Source organism: Sinocyclocheilus grahami, unplaced genomic scaffold, assembly GCF_001515645.1.
Source record: "Sinocyclocheilus grahami isolate Dianchi unplaced genomic scaffold, SAMN03320097.WGS_v1.1 scaffold696.1, whole genome shotgun sequence".
NCBI lineage: Eukaryota > Metazoa > Chordata > Actinopteri > Cypriniformes > Cyprinidae > Sinocyclocheilus > Sinocyclocheilus grahami.
This window is the reverse complement of record NW_015505875.1, coordinates 327,344-344,734: the sequence shown is the minus strand read 5'-3', so window position 1 is coordinate 344,734 and position 17,391 is coordinate 327,344. Positions and strand designations below refer to the sequence as shown.

The following is a 17,391-nucleotide window of genomic DNA, read 5'->3' as shown; positions in this document are numbered from 1 at the left end:
CGAGATCAGGCCAGCAAATGGTGTAAAGAGGTCAAAATGATTTTAATTCAGGGCTGTGTTTATCTCTCACTGTAGCTCAAGTAATGGACATCTGTTGACACTCTCGCTGCAAGTCGCTTTTATGTGTGTCAGAGCCTTGATGCTTTTGCAGGGCATGGGAGGTTATAAAGGCACTTTGAAGAATGTGAGAAACTAATAAATTTCAGTCTCTTGACCTTGCTATATGGGGAAAGGTGTACGTGTCCTCTGACTTTTTTTTATGAAGAATGGTGAAGGTTGGAAGGAAGGATTCTTTGGTGCTCACTGCTCAGGGATGGATAAAATGAAGATGGACCTTGAGACTCATCAGTGTGTGTGATTTTATTGGAGACCTGGATACGTCTTCTGGAGGCCAAAAAAGTAGTACACTACATTGACGTAAACAATCAAAGGGTTCATTTTTCATGGCTGTCCAAGGATTTCTTTTTGTCGTAGAACATTTGTAATGTTCAGTGTGTGGTCCCATGCTTCTATTATACAAGACTGATATCCCAGCGTATTAAAGGGATAATTCACCTAAAAATGAAAATGGTCATCATTTCTTTCCAAACCTGTATGACTTTCATTCGTTTCTGAAACACAAGTTAAGCTATTTTTGAATGAAACCTGAGAGATTTCTGTTCCACCATTTCAAAGTCCACACAACCAAAACTTTAACGCTTCAAAAAGTTCATAAAGACATTGTAAAACTAATCCATGTGAATCAAGTGGTTTAATCTGAATCGTCTGAAGAGACACACACATGCTTACGTGACGCATAAGATTAATTCTTGTTAGGTTTGTTCTTGTGTGTCAAGCAAGTGTGGTTGAGCGTCCGCTTACCATATTTGATGTGCATGAAGTATGTATGCATGTTTATCAGTGCTTATATGTAAGTAAAAGTCTAAATCTGTTCTAAATCTGAAACTAAATCTGTTCATCATATAAAGTGTTCATGTCTCTTCAGAAGACTTGGATTCATATGGATTACTTTAACGATCTTTTAAACTTTATCAAGCGTCAAAGTTTTGGTGGAAAGAACCTTAAATGGAAGGTCAGAAATATCTCAGGTTTCATCAAAAGTATCTTCATTTGTGTTCTGAAGATGAACCAAGGTCTTCAGGGTTTGGAACGACTTGAGGGTAAGTAGTTAATTTTCTTTTTTGGACGAACTATCCCTTTAATGTGCTTATGTTCCTTGCAAAACCTGTGTCATTCAAGAAACTAAACATTTTGTGGGTTTTAACATTTTCTTAGATTTCTCAGTGGTTCACTGGGATATGAGTGCTACAGACAAACCCAGACCCCTCTAAGGCAAACTGATCTTGAGAGTTTTGGCCATTGCATCACATGTCTTTTCTTAGTGTCTAGCACCTTGTACTGCGTGTTTATCCCTTTCTGTTTTTTTACATTTGGATAGTCTGTTTGCATTGTGAGGTGTCTTGCCTCGAATACAAGCTAAAAACACACAGTCCTCTGCGCTGGCTCTCGCTCAGGTCTTCCTCTCATAAGTTGACTTTCTATTTTCTCCATCTGAGACGGCGTGCAGGAGCAATGTGACTTTGAGGGCATTATAAGTGAGTCCTGCTCTTTATGAAGATGGATGCATCCTGAGGTGCTTTAAACGGTCAGAGAGTCAGACAGCAGAGGCTCTGACCTTTGTGTGTGTCTGTGTTTGGATCTGCATGTCGCCTTTCCAAACTAGTGGCTCCTCTTTTTGAATGTATAGATTATTATTCAGAGGTTTAATGTGTTTACAGCACAGAATAATCTTGCCTGTTGTAGGTCTGTAATGGTGAAAATAAGTAGCAGAAAAAGTGGGACTGTGTGGGAGTGTGTATGTGTGTGTGTTTCTCACAGGGATTTAATATATAATATTAACAAGGTGAAGGAATCGGAGCATTCTCTGTGGGTGTTTTGTACAAAGTGACAGCTCTCTGCTGATTTGACATCTTCATTCATTTAGATTCATTTAGAAATTACTGTTCTGTCATTTACTAACCTTCATGTCATTCCAGACCCACACTACACCTTATGAAAATGAACCATGGTTTTACCACAAATAAAACCAAATAGTTAAACCATGGTAACCACATATTAACCATGGCTTCTTTGCTACACTAACCATAGTTTAACCATGGTATTTGTAGTAAAACTGTGGTTATTCAACTGGTAATCAATACGCCAAAAAAACATGGTTACTACACTTTTACTACAATAAAACCATGGTTAATTTTCGTGTTTAAAAGATTATTTTTAAAGAAATCAAAACTTTTAGTGTAAAAGTTTGTAAATGTAAGTTTATGTAATGTAAAGTCACTTATAATCAAAAAGTTTTTGATTTCAAATAAATGCTGTTCTTTTGAACTAACTTTCTATTCTTTAGAAAATTCAAAAAAAAAAAAAAATGTATCATGGTCATGGCTTCTTTGCTACACTAACCATAGTTTAACCATGGTATTTGTAGTAAAACTGTGGTTATTCAACTGGTAATCAATACGCCAAAAAAACATGGTTACTACACTTTTACTACAATAAAACCATGGTTAATTTTCGTGTTTAAAAGATTATTTTTAAAGAAATCAAAACTTTTAGTGTAAAAGTTTGTAAATGTAAGTTTATGTAATGTAAAGTCACTTATAATCAAAAAGTTTTTGATTTCAAATAAATGCTGTTCTTTTGAACTAACTTTCTATTCTTTAGAAAATTCAAAAAAAAAAAAAAAATGTATCATGGTTTCCACAAAAATATTATGCAGCACAACATTGACAACGATCAGAAATGTTTCTTGAGCAGCAAATCAGCATATTAGATTGATTTCTGAAGAATCATGTGACACTGAAGACATGGCTACTGAAAATTCAGCCTTGCCATCACAAAAATAAATTACATTTTAAAATATGTTAAATAGAAAATATTTAAAATCGTAATATTTCACAATATTGCTGTTTTTACTGTATTTTCGATCAATTTAACCCTAAAATGCATGGATGTTTCGCCAATCATTATTACATATTCAGGTCTTTAGCGACCCAGACCTAGATATACAACACGGATGGATCTCTAACTGCTGCAATAGCATAAAACTCTCCTGATATTTTAATAACAATTTTGTTACCTTTTGAAACTTAGTAGGGTTCAATTTGAGCAGATGATTTTACCATCGCTGTCATCGTCAGAGCGCACTTCCCCGGTACATTCAGCATCTGCCTCATATTCATGATCTCAACCATATTCTCAAAACTTTCGTTTTCAGTGACTTCAAAATCCATATTTTGATTGCTGGCAGCTTATTCCTTTTTGAATGTATAGATTATTATTCAGAGGTTTAATGTGTTTACAGCACAGAATAATCTTGCCTGTTGTAGGTCTGTAATGGTGAAAATAAGTAGCAGAAAAAGTGGGACTGTGTGGGAGTGTGTATGTGTGTGTGTTTCTCACAGGGATTTAATATATAATATTAACAAGGTGAAGGAATCGGAGCATTCTCTGTGGGTGTTTTGTACAAAGTGACAGCTCTCTGCTGATTTGACATCTTCATTCATTTAGATTCATTTAGAAATTACTGTTCTGTCATTTACTAACCTTCATGTCATTCCAGACCCACACTACACCTTATGAAAATGAACCATGGTTTTACCACAAATAAAACCAAATAGTTAAACCATGGTAACCACATATTAACCATGGCTTCTTTGCTACACTAACCATAGTTTAACCATGGTATTTGTAGTAAAACTGTGGTTATTCAACTGGTAATCAATACGCCAAAAAAACATGGTTACTACACTTTTACTACAATAAAACCATGGTTAATTTTCGTGTTTAAAAGATTATTTTTAAAGAAATCAAAACTTTTAGTGTAAAAGTTTGTAAATGTAAGTTTATGTAATGTAAAGTCACTTATAATCAAAAAGTTTTTGATTTCAAATAAATGCTGTTCTTTTGAACTAACTTTCTATTCTTTAGAAAATTCAAAAAAAAAAAAAAAATGTATCATGGTTTCCACAAAAATATTATGCAGCACAACATTGACAACGATCAGAAATGTTTCTTGAGCAGCAAATCAGCATATTAGATTGATTTCTGAAGAATCATGTGACACTGAAGACATGGCTACTGAAAATTCAGCCTTGCCATCACAAAAATAAATTACATTTTAAAATATGTTAAATAGAAAATATTTAAAATCGTAATATTTCACAATATTGCTGTTTTTACTGTATTTTCGATCAATTTAACCCTAAAATGCATGGATGTTTCGCCAATCATTATTACATATTCAGGTCTTTAGCGACCCAGACCTAGATATACAACACGGATGGATCTCTAACTGCTGCAATAGCATAAAACTCTCCTGATATTTTAATAACAATTTTGTTACCTTTTGAAACTTAGTAGGGTTCAATTTGAGCAGATGATTTTACCATCGCTGTCATCGTCAGAGCGCACTTCCCCGGTACATTCAGCATCTGCCTCATATTCATGATCTCAACCATATTCTCAAAACTTTCGTTTTCAGTGACTTCAAAATCCATATTTTGATTGCTGGCAGCTTATTCACCACATCCACCATCAAATGACAGTGACACTTATATTTCATTGTGTACAGTAATTGGTCTGCAGTAAAGCCATTCAAGCCAATTAAATTTATGCTGATGATATTCTATTGTTTTATGCCTGCGGTAGGGGTGTGCGATATTGACAAAAAATAATATCTCGATATTTTCTGGGATTTTATCGATAACGATAATTAGACTATATTTATAAGTTTCTTAATTAACTTATTGTTTATTGAATTCAATGTCACATTTGTAATCATGGTAATTTTTGGAGAAAAACGGCACTCTTCGTGTGAAATTGAATAACTATATGAAGTGGTATAAATATATAAATTTTCTGCCATCATGTCTTGAATTTTTGATCATTCTAAATGCATTTGAATAGACTGAATCATGCAGTGAAAAAAAACACTAAATGCGCACACGCACTAGTCTAGACTTCACGTAATGTATGCGTGCGCTCTGTAGGGATGTTTTGAATGGTTTTTGCAAAATACTCGATAATGTCAAATCGCACATCGTTAAAACAACAATTACGATATTATCGCAGACGATATATATCGCACACCCCTAGCCTGCGGTAATTATGATTGAAACATCACGTCATCGTTGTCTATTAAACAGTGCCACCTTGAGGAATAAAGGTGAATTTCACTTATTGAGTCATCAGATATTTAATTATTGTTGCGTAGGAAAATTATACTTACACTATTACATACCTTGGGTGTCAAAATCAAAGCAGCTAGTGACCCTATAAATTAAAAAAAAAAATTCTCAGAAAACATATTTTATAATTGTTTTCTTGTTATATTGTTTATAATGAATAGATTGAGGAACAGAGTTGGGTATAACGCGTTACTGTAATCTAATTAATTTTTCTGGTAATGCAGTAATGTAACGCATTACATTTTAAATTTGTGTAATTTGATTACAGTTACTAAAGTCAATATAATTAAGTTATTTGCGTAACAAATGTAGTGTTAAGAAAACAAAATATTTATATGCCTTTCAAAATCACGCTTTGCATGGGGTCGACGGAGGCGCCAGCACGATCACTTGCATTTTTTCCTGATAACAGCGAAATATAACTTAAAATACTCCGCCATTTTTGATCGTACATATAAGTGTAATGCATCATTTGAATCTGTGAAGGGTCTAGTTTTATTTGTGTACACTCACAATATCAACAAAAGATTGTGCTTTTGTAAAATAAAAAAATAAACAGCGTGCGCTTTCAGCCGTCTCAGTCTCCGCGAACTTCTTTCTGAAACGCGTCACTAAAATGAACCAAAACTCAGAGAATACTTCACACACACAGACATGAGAAACATATCTATGGAAAGCTTGATGTGTCTACTTTTAAATGAAGTCTTATGTAAAACAAATATTCTCTGATGAAGTAATCCGTATGAAACCAACACGAGGTCCAGTCTTTCCTGTCTGAGCTCATTATCTGTAATGTGATCACACCCCTCCCGCAGCGCGTGCTATTCATACGGTAATCATCCACGTGAAACGCGCAAACCTGTAAACACATCACCCACATCACCACCGTAAACAAAGAAGCAAGATTCATTTTTAGCATTCAAATATGCACTGTATGTTCATCAATATTGTTTTCAAATGTTATCAGAACCGTTTTCAATTTATTACGGTTTTTTCTGTCTTTAATGCGCACACAGTTAAGCCAGCATACACATAAACCCTACACTCAGCAAGCAATGTTGTATATAAAACACTGTAGGCACATTTAAAGATACATTTTTCATTGTTAGGCAGGTTTATACTAAGAAAGTTTTAGAAATGGATTAAATCTTTGTCAAGTTGCTGTTTTCATACCTTTGGAATATGTTTCAGTCAATATTAAATTACTGAAAGAACTACAATTTTCACTTTTTTAAAGTTTGAAATGTTTTCAAAGTAACTTGAAAGTAAAGTAATTAGTAAGTAACTTGAAAGTAAAGTAATTAGTAATCTGATTACTTTTTACATGCAGTAATCAGTAATGTAATCAAATTTAAATTTTCAAGTAGTAATAAGTAATTTGTAATCAATTACTTTTTTGAGTAACTTGCCCAACACTGTTGAGGAATACTAAGAAAGTTGATGTCTAACTTTAAAAAATGAAGGAGGAAGAGGGTAGTGAATGACGTCCTGGGTCACTAAAGACCCGAGGTATGCATTTAAGGGTTAATGTAGCCTTGGTGAGCATAAGAGACATCCTTCAAAATATCTCAAAATCTCACCTAACCTTCAAACTTTTGAACGGATGGTGCTTTTCTTCAGTGGAATGCAAAAAAAGACCTCTCGCAGAATATCCTAGCAGCTCTTGTCCACAGAACAAAAGCAGACAGTCACCAAGGAGCTGTCAAGCTACAAACAGCACTATAAAAGTAGTCCAGTCACATGGCATCTTTCAGTGAGGATCAAACTGAAATGTATGTCATTATTCACTGAAAATCGTTATTCAAATCAGTGACACTAAGCATTGGTTCGCACATGCCTTTTAACCAAAAATAACATGCTGAGTTTGAATATATGGAAGTGCAAATGAAATTTGAGAATTATGGTACAGCGCCAGATTACATAAGATTATAGTATGTTAGGTTTGCCAAAGCTAAATAACGGTTTTATATTTTAAAATGTTATTTATTCCTGTCATGACAAAGCTGAAAGCTTTATCATATGAATCATATGAATAAATAAGTTTCAAATATATTAAAATTAAAACTGTTAAACAGTTATTTTAAATTGTAATATTTAAAATGTTTACTTATTTTTTATTTATTTATCATCAAATAAATGCAGCTTTGATGAGAATTCTTTCAAAAACATTAATCTTACCAGCCCCAAACTTTGGAACAAAAGTGTATAATATTAAAAACTAATATTAATTTTAAAATGTTATTTTATTGTAGTTAGTTTTCAAACTCATTTTGGTGTAGTTTTTCCCCAGTTACAGTAGTTTTTATTTTTATTTATGTTAATAAAAATGTTTTTTATTTAGTTTTAGCTTGTACATACTTAAAAGTGACATATAGGTTTGAAACAACATGAGTGAGTAAAAACTTTTGAATTCTGTCAGTGTTCAAACTGTCTCTTTTGGTTTCCAAATGTCCCTTCTCCATTTCAACTCCTCATTCATTCACTTGTTTTTTCAGTTGTTCATTTGCTCTGTAATCCATTCATTTTTTTCCTCCGTTTCCATTCTGCTGTTGGGCCTGATTCTATTCGGTCTGAAATCTCTCCCCTGCACGCCGTTGCATAGCAACACTCATTCATGGCAGAGGAAGTCCCTCACGTGAGAGAATGGCATCACACATGTTGATCTCAAAGTCTTTTTATAGAAACCCTCACGTGAGCTCGTGCTTTTCTCCCTTTTGCATTTTGCGTCTCATCCACCCCGTTCCCCTCTCTCAGCCATGCATGCACTTTAAACCGAATGAAAAACAAAGCAATTTCCTCTGCTGGAGCAATTCCCTTAAGCTTTCAGAATGAATGAAACTTATGCTTTTTGTCAATTAGGAAACTCAGGAAATGGTGCTTCTGAAGTTCAAGCCTGACGTTCCTCCCCCTGTAAGCAAGCCCTCGCTGGAACAGCTTTCCCACCTCATAAAGACCTGTCTCCACTACCCAGAGTCTTATGATCATCCCTTCCCACAAAAGAGGTAAAGCGCACACAAACAAACACTTTTGAAAAGCTCAAAGAGACCTGAATCGGTTAGCCGAAATCCGCTGACTGTGTTTCCAAGGTGACAAGACTCACGCAGACGTACGCTAATGTTCACATGCCCAGTGACGCCCACAGGGAGCGCTTGTCTGGCCTAGTTCTGCAATGGTGCGTGGAAAGTAGGTGTGTCCATGTGAAAGATGGAGATAAACTGGACCGCGTCGAGCTGATGCGTTTCCTAAAGCGTTCAGTCATCACTCATATCCTTGGGTTTGTGTGAATGTGCTCTCATAAATTTGTTTGTTCTGAGGAACAAAGGCCAGTCCTCAGTCGACAGCTAGAAAACTCTCTGAAATGCGAAACACATTGTCACCGTTCTAGGAGCACACAATCAACGCGAACAAACCCCATTAAGGTTGACATGAATTGGAAATTCTCCCTATTTTCGAAATCCATCTTATTGATCTTATTGCAAACTATTTATCCATGCATTTCATATTTTGACCTAGTAATATTTAATCCAAATGTCATAACTGGATCTTCCTTGTGAAATCAATAGACTTCTCCAACCATTTAGTTTGCTTAAACTCTGCCCCTTTCTTACAGTTAGCCTCAAGTTTGCATTCAGATCTGCCTCCATCCAATCAAAAACCAATGGATAGAACCACACCCCTCCCTACATTTTTACATTTATTTTTCGATACTAGAATTTACATCAGTACAGTAGAAAAGATGTCGCTATTTCAATTACATTGCAACTTTAAGCACTGATGCCAGAAATCAGTGGTGGTAATGAGGTGGTAATATGCAAACTGCAAAACGAAGGTCTAGTTAACAGGCCGTTTGAGGAATGCAATCATAACGACCCTAACAAACTGTCTTAATCAGATTTGACAAACTGCCAAGTGCTAAAATCTCTTGCCTGTCTAGTTTTTGTCCTTACTGATCACAAGCTTTAGGACATTTTGTTGATTTGTTGCACTTGGCTTGTAGCTGGATGTGTTGTATCCGGTCAGGACAACACACTATCTATAAAAAAAAATAAAAAAGTTGATATAAAATTAAAGTTTAAAAATAGCTGAAATACTTTATACATCTTAAAGTTGGGATGAAAATGAAGCAGCGACAGATCCTTTCTTCCATATTGTGACATACATCAGAGTGTAACAGATGATTGGAAAATAAGAAAAGGGGGAAATTGGTTATATTGATCCGGTTGTTGATTTGATTTTTGATGTGGCGGTTGCAATCAAAAATTAGCCCAAGCTTGCAGTCGATTGTGGAGGGACGAGGGACTAAATGATTATTGCAGTCTGACATTCATCATCTGAAGTCTGTCATTTTTACCAGAAAAACATAGTTGTGACATTTTGATTATATGTTACAAGGTAAAAAAAAAGAGAAACCGATACATGAATAAGTTATGCAAAATAACATGCATTTACAAAATAGGGTTTATTTTAATTTCGTGACAACTTTAAATGTTTAAAGTCATTTTTTAAATCACTGGAAATTATTTTATTTACTGTGATTTTAATTTTAGGATATTAGAATTTGGGAACAGTATCGAAAACCTTAAACCAGGCCAAACACGTCTTACTGTGCAACAGCACAGCCATACAGAGCTTAAATTAACCAGGAAATTGAACCAAACATCTTGTAGCATGAGGAGATGAATGTTCCAGAGTCATGGGTTAGTCCATCCATATTTGTGCTTCAGGACAAATGACTTAAAGTTGCTGCACACCACAGTATGGGATTAACAGAAGTTATGAGACCCATTGATCAAAGTAATATCCAGATGAAAGTCGAGTGCTCTATTTTACATCGCAAAATTGAATAATAAATTTTTTTCTGGCTTGAAAACTTGGGCGCATGTTTGAGTTGTTGCGCATGTTCCAATGCAATGTCATGAAGAGACGCAAGTACTGATGTTTTCTATTTTAACTGAAGAATAGACTGTTTGATTTCGGTTTGCTTTTGTGGAGGACACACAGAGCATTGCATCAAGAGGAGAAATTTCAAGAATTAGACCTGTCTGAACTAGATGTCTTCTCGGGCCCTAAAATCTGTACCCGACCCGAATCGCTTCTTACCCAAACCCGACGTGCATAAATAATTTTTTTTTAAAGAAAAACCCAACCTGAGACAGACCCGATGAAATTAATTCAGAGTCCGACAGCATTTATTTTCGAACCCGAACATAAACGGCATTGACGTGTATACAGCCTGCAGCCCCGCACTCAGTAAAGAAAAATCCCGGTGTCCTGCTGACTGATTTGGCCATTTCTCCATTACTTTGATTTATTTAACATTTATTCAATTTATTATTACTTTATATTATTGCCTGCCTGATGGATAGGCTACAAGTTATTTCTGAGTTCAGCTTTAATTGTGACCAGTGGCTTTGAAAAATAAACGTGATAGTTTGATAAAAATTAAATCGATAGCCTAATGATTTTCTAGTGTTGTCTGCAACCTAATCTGGCGAAAGGCTTCTACACACAAAAAAGAAAAGCCCTGCATGAACACGCAGCATAATGAAGCGAGTGGATTTTCCTGACAGATCTCATATCGATAAGATGATTTCTGTGTGCGAGGTTACAAACGTATGCTCCTTTTCTATGTGCGTTCCACACTTAACACAAGTACACAGATAGTTTAAAACAGGGCTGCCCAAACTCGGTCCTGGAGGGCCGGTGTCCTGCAGAGTTTAGCTCCAACCCCAATTAAACACACCTGAACCAGCTAATCAAGCTCTTATAGGCATACTAGAAACTTACCAGCAGGTGTGTTGAGGCAAGTTGGAGCTAAACTCTGCAGGACACCGGCCCTCCAGGACCGAGTTTGGGCAGCCCTGGTTTAAAAGAATTCAGGTCTTATCGGGTCCATTTGTAAAAAGCACTTTTATTTTAAATTACCTGAGACCCAAGACCGCTAATACCGAACCCGACCCATGTCCGAGACACTTGTAGAAGTTTTGGACCCAAACCCTCTCGGGTCGGACCCAAGTGGACCTGTGAAGACCTCTAGTCTGAACCCCATCTCCAAACAATCGATGTTCTTGACATCTTTTTTCCTTCCTTAGTTTATGTACGGTTCCAGTCACCCTGACGTTGTCCAACTGTTCCTTGGCTCAGGTAGACGTCATTGTTGATCTGCGGCATAAAACGACCAGGTACATCTCAGGTTTTCCTGATCCCTGATGTCCAAATCTTCAAAATATGGAAAGCATTTGGACTTCAAAGCAGTCTCATACTCTTGTTGTCTGTCTTTGCAGCCCGGAGTCACTGGAAGTGCATGGGTCTTTTAGCTGGCTGGGCCAGACCCAATATAAGTTGCAGCTCCAGGGTCAAGAGGTGTACAGGCTTTTCTTGAAAGCTTGTTTCTTCCAGGCTGGAGTTTATAATTTGGGCACACCCCGTGTCTTCGCCAAGTTGGCACAGACCAGCGCTATGTGTGAGACCAGCCAGCAGAGCGCCATGCCTGCCCTCATTATCATCAACAGCATTTGAGTAACTCCGCAACGTCGATCCAACCTTTCTTCAAAGTTCTTGGCCCACCTAAATAAATGAAATGGACCGGAATCCAAGATTTTTCTACTACTTGCTAAAACAAAATCTAATTGAGAGAGATAATTAAAAAGACTTGAACACATGTTTCAAATTAACACTGCATCTGATGTGCTTGTATGGTCTGCAATGGTGAGCTGAACACAAACAGACTTTAGATGTTTTGTCTTAAATGCACCTGAAGCGTGACTGGATCGGTTTTTTTTCCCATGTAAATTTATCTCTCATGTCAACCATGTATCTATTGAAGAATTTTGCTTTTGTTTTATGAAATCTTTTTGCTTTTAGAACTAATTTTGTCAAGATCCCAAAAATGTGGTAATGTAAATGGCTATGCATCTCTGCCTCATACTGCCCTGCCGGCTATCTCACGGTTGTCCACTGTGCTCTGTTGCCACAGTAACAAAAAAATAACACCATCTTAAAACCAGAAGATGAAACACAACACTGTAACCTGATGAGCTGTGGTTGAAACCATTGCAGCTGTTGAAAGGACAACATATTTCTGCCTTGTTCGGGCAGGCTGCAGATGTGGCGTTAAATGGAACTTAATATCAGCTTGAGAGAAGCCAGTGGAATCGATGAAGTCCAACAAAGAGCCATCTTAATGTTCATACCCCAGTGAGGGTAAATGGCCAAATCCATGTTGCCCAGTCAAACAGCATAGATTTTAAGGACCTTTAAGGACACCAATAGGGGGTAAAAGTCAGTCTGAGGGCATATTTCTGTTTGTGCATCTTTGTGTGGGTAGACTGTTTTCTCCGGAGATGTTTAATTTTCTACAAACCAATCATCCTCTCCCACCACCTCAGCTCTCATTCTGTCATCTCCACTACTATGATCAAACTGTTATTTAAATGTATCTACATGACTGCTTTTCTGAAAAAAATGATGTATTATATTTATAACAAATTCCTGTACATAGAATAAAATGTAACCAGTAACCAAGAACCCGGCTGCCTGTTGCCTTCTTAGTCGTTTGATTTATTTTAGAAATGGAATTTGCTATATTTATTTAGCAAGTACCATCTACTAATTGCAACACACAAGTGTATTCTCTAATATGCAGTTCCTGGGAAACATGTTATTGAACATGCTGTGGCAAATGATGAATGTGAGGATTTTAATTCGTTTTTAATAATAGTAGTTTTCTTTGTGTGCCTGGCTATTTGGTTCTTACATTTTTTTTAAAAATGCAACAAAACAGAGTTTCAAAATCTTGCTAGAAATGCCTTTCTTGTCTTCTAAGTCATTCATTCAACACAGCTGGTTCGGTCAGTGGCATTGTGCTTCATGTAAGGTTGGATTGCTGGAGTTAACCACTAGGTTTGTATAAAATGTTATGCGTTTTGTCCCTGAAACAAACAAAAGCTAGCTGGAAAACTCGACATGCTCAACATCATTCTGTTGATGTTGGCAGCTGAAACATCAGTGAAAAGAATGTGATGAATGTCACAGCAATATAGACATAACAGCGCACCCACATATTTGATTTTTTTATACTTCATACTTAGTTCTATGATAAAGTAACCCCCCCCCCCCTCCCCCAAATCTGTTTTTCATCATGCTATTGTAACAATCATCTGAAATGATCAACTGAGGTTTGAGATTGTTTATTATTTATTTATTATTTGTTTTTTACCCCAGTAAAATTACCCACTTTGAAAAACTTTCTCAACTACAGAAGTTCCTGTAGCTTTCCCTCTTTCCTGTATTTTCGTGCATATGAATATTCTGATAATAATCCAAATTTGGTTGATTTTCTGTGTGTGCATCATTAGCATGCAGACATTATACCACATTAACCTAAATGCCATAACCAGATTAAACCAACATTTTTCTTTGTAGAAATCTGAAAACGACAGCTGGTATTTGTCTGTATTAATTTTGTTGCTTGTAAACATTTTATTTTACATGCTATTTGTATTCACCATAACTGAACATTCATTTGTATATGCTTGTGACCAAATGAAGGCCAATCTGGGTGATTAGGCTACAGACAGCTGTGAAAAGTTAAGCTAGTACTACTTAAACAAACATTTTTGAACGATTGCTTAACTAGCATTAGTTAACTAACATTATTCTTTTAATTCACAAGCATTAAAAAAACAATGGTTTACACAATGGTTGACATAAGTAATTTGTAAAAGTATTCTGAATAAGTAAACCTTAAGTGTTTATATCATTGTAGCAAATACAGTTAACTATAGTTTTCTCTAGATGTGTGGTTCTCAGCAAAAAATGCACATAATACAAAGTGCAAATTTCTCGCCTGTTTTTAGATTAGTTAACTAACATTATTCTTTTAATTCACAAGCATTAAAAAAAACAATGGTTTACACAATGGTTGACATAAGTAATTTGTAAAAGTATTCTGAATAAGTAAACCTTAAGTGTTTATATCGTTGTAGCAAATACAGTTAACTATAGTTTTCTCTAGATGTGTGGTTCTCAGCAAAAAATGCACATAATACAAAGTGCAAATTGCTCGCCTGTTTTTATGTTACCAAATATATCCACATAGCCTACATGTTTTCTGTCCCTTAAGGTGGAAATCAACTCGCTCATACTTTTTGAATCTTACTTTGCTACAAATGCAGCAAATTGCTTTTTTTTTCTGTTGGGAAATATTCAGGTAAATTGTGAACGGTAAAATGAGGCTGTAGGGAAGGGAAGGACTGGATGGCTAATAACTGTAGCCCCGCAGCACCTCAGACGAGCTTCCAGCCGCTGGATCATTTCAAAACAATTAAAAGTCAGCCTGTCTAAATTTGGAGTTAAACTATAAAATACAGCAACAAATTATTTTCAGACCTTTTAAACTCAAAGGTACATTTTGTTAACAAATGGTGTGTGGGATTAAATGGGTTAAGATCTCTGATTATCCTGAAGGGTTCAGGAAGTGTTATTCATTAAAGGGGTCATATGATGCTTTTTTAAAGATCATTATTTGGTGTAACAGAATATGCTGACATGCTTTAATGTTCAAAAAACACATTATTTTTCAAATACTGTACATTATTGTAGGTCCTCTATGCCCCGCCTCTCTCAAACTCATTTATTCTGTTCCTTCGCTTTTTTTTCTCTTCCCCATCCCCTACACCTTCCCTTCTGTTTCGTTCCTTTCTTTCCTCTTCTGTCCCTTCCTCCCAGTGTTGCCAACTAATTTTCAGGGGAAGTTGCTAAAGGAAGGTCGATTTGTTGCTAAAAGTTGCTAAATGATGTTGTGATGTGACGCAAAATTGTCACTACATCAAATCTCAGCAAAAATATATTTGGTGTTAATGTAGATTTGCTCGTAAACTAATATAAATGCATAATATAATGTTAAAATATAAATAACCTTTTATATACAACATTGAACACTTTTCAACGATTGAATTTTTGAACGATTAAGTTTTTTTTATTAGCTAGTAAACTAGTAAAACTACACATTCTGAACAATTAGAGTTTTAAGCAGTGTATTAGTAGTCAGTTTGCTACACTCTAAGAAAATAAATCACAGGTTTTTACCTGCATTTTAAATTACGCATTGTATTTTGTGTTTTCGGGTTACAGGGTTACAACGGATAATTGATAATGGATAAAGGATAATGTCCTGGAAAATTACTAGTACCTTTGCCATTTTTCTTGATATTTTTCTTACAGTGTACTAACTGATCAACAATCACATGTACAAGCTACTAACAAGGTGTATCATAAATGAACAATTGTATTATTTATTTAAACAATAAATTATTATTGTTATTATCAAATTGAACAACTGCAAATAGCAATAACTTAATTAATGTGATGTATGTACTTCTAGGCATCTTTGGTTTCCTCTTTTTGTGAAATTTAGATGGAAAATGTGAGCCTTTTTATTGTTTGAGTCACTTATCAAAAGTTGCTAAAAGTAGCCAAATAACATTCAAAAATAGCTCAATTTGTTGCTAGGTGCTTTTGGAAGAAAAAGTTGCAAGGGTAGTCTGAAAAATTGCTAAGTTGGCAACACTGCTTTTTTTTCTCCATGCCTTTTTTCTCTTTTTCTTTGCTCTGCTTCTTTTAATATTTTCTCATTCTTATTGTATTGGCTAATTCTAATTATTCATATATTCAATTTTAAAAACAAAAACATGTCTTAAAGCATTAATCGTTTTGCACCTGAACGCTAAACATGCTGTCCCAGTAGAATCCAGATCTAATGTAATGCGTGTTAAAGACACGAGAGGCTGCATTAGGCTACAAAAACACGCGCTCTTGTCAAAGGTCGACGTGTTTCCAAACTCACCGTTGTGCGCGTCAGGCGTTCAGTACAACTGCTCTTTTATGGAAAAGGGAGGTGGGGGGCATTCACAATCACAACTCGCTGTCAACCACTCGGGAACACCTGCACGTGCATTTGCGCACAGTCTTGCGCAAAAACTCTGATCAGCACCGGCAGGTCTGATATCTGGTTTTTAGTCTCCCACGCGAAGTCACTTGACTGCGCGTGCCCCTGAGATGTGGGTCCGAATTGCGAATTGACGAATGATCACGGATAAAGCGGAGGAACCCCTTCGGCTTCCCGAGGAGAGGCGAGGCTGACGGCTGTCATGGTAAGGAGGGTGCATGATGTTGGAGATGTTGTGTGGAAGAGATCAATCGGCGTTGTTTGAACCCACTTTGCATGAAGGAATTTTCTGAGCGATGACATCGAATGTGTCCTAGCGAGCAGGTGCATGTGGATAAATAGCGCACAAATGGGGAGGTGTGGACACCAGAGTTTGGTGCCGAAGAGACGCGCGCATGAAACCCGAGTGTCTTGCGATTATTTTGGTGTCTCACGATGGTATTCTTCATGCATAGGCATTCACTTGGTGATTTGTTCTAATCCATCCAGCTAATTTTCCCTGGCTTTGGGTTTGGTCTTATTAGGGAATGAAAGAAGCTGAAGGCTTGTGCGCTTATTGGCTGAGGGTTGCGCTTCTCTTCGCACAAAGTCGAGGAGTGTTGTAACACGTTTTTTAAACATCTGTATTTCAGTGTTATTTTGGACTGTATGATTCGATCTTTAATAATTCATTTCCATGTTTGTCTGCTACAAACGAATGCAGTTTATAAATCTGCAACTTATTCCTAAACTGTGTAAATTAATGTCAAACAAAGAGTGTTGTTACAGTCTATGCCACTACTTGGGTTGTTTGTAACACCAATTCAAATTTACAGCCAATTTACTGTATTGTGGTAATCAAATATACTTTTTTAGAATAATTAAGAGTTTCCTCAGCTCATTTCATTTTAATTCCAAATAGTAAACAAATGGGAAATATATCGATCATCTCTAACAACAATAGCTACAGTAACAAATCTATATTTGGGACAAATGTGTACTCAGAAATGAGCTGTATCTTACATAAATCTCACAAAAAAAACTCCTTTTGGGCATGTTCTTATTTGCAAAAACTGTAAAGTAATATTGTAAAAATGCAGAAGTTTTTTTTTTGTTGTAAAAATCAGTGAAAAAAATGCATGGAGGTTTCTGTTAGGGTTCAGTTGAAGTATTTATAAAAACAATAGAAGTATGGAATGTTCCCATTTAGTAAGTAAG

At 36.0% G+C, this 17,391-nt stretch overlaps 1 protein-coding gene across 4 annotated transcripts in view; it reads left to right on the top strand.

Annotated features, from left to right (window-relative positions):
• trappc8 (trafficking protein particle complex subunit 8) overlaps positions 1-12,773 on the top strand; it is a 58,836-nt gene extending 46,063 nt beyond the window's left edge. For all 4 annotated transcript variants that reach the window (XM_016243672.1, XM_016243671.1, XM_016243670.1 and 1 more), the window contains 3 exons: positions 8,106-8,248; positions 11,339-11,428; positions 11,531-12,773. In XM_016243672.1, the coding sequence (XP_016099158.1) occupies positions 8,106-8,248; positions 11,339-11,428; positions 11,531-11,765 (468 nt within the window). In that variant the 3' untranslated portion in view covers positions 11,766-12,773. The remainder of the gene's footprint in view (positions 1-8,105; positions 8,249-11,338; positions 11,429-11,530) is intronic.
• The last annotated feature ends 4,618 nt before the right edge of the window (positions 12,774-17,391 follow it).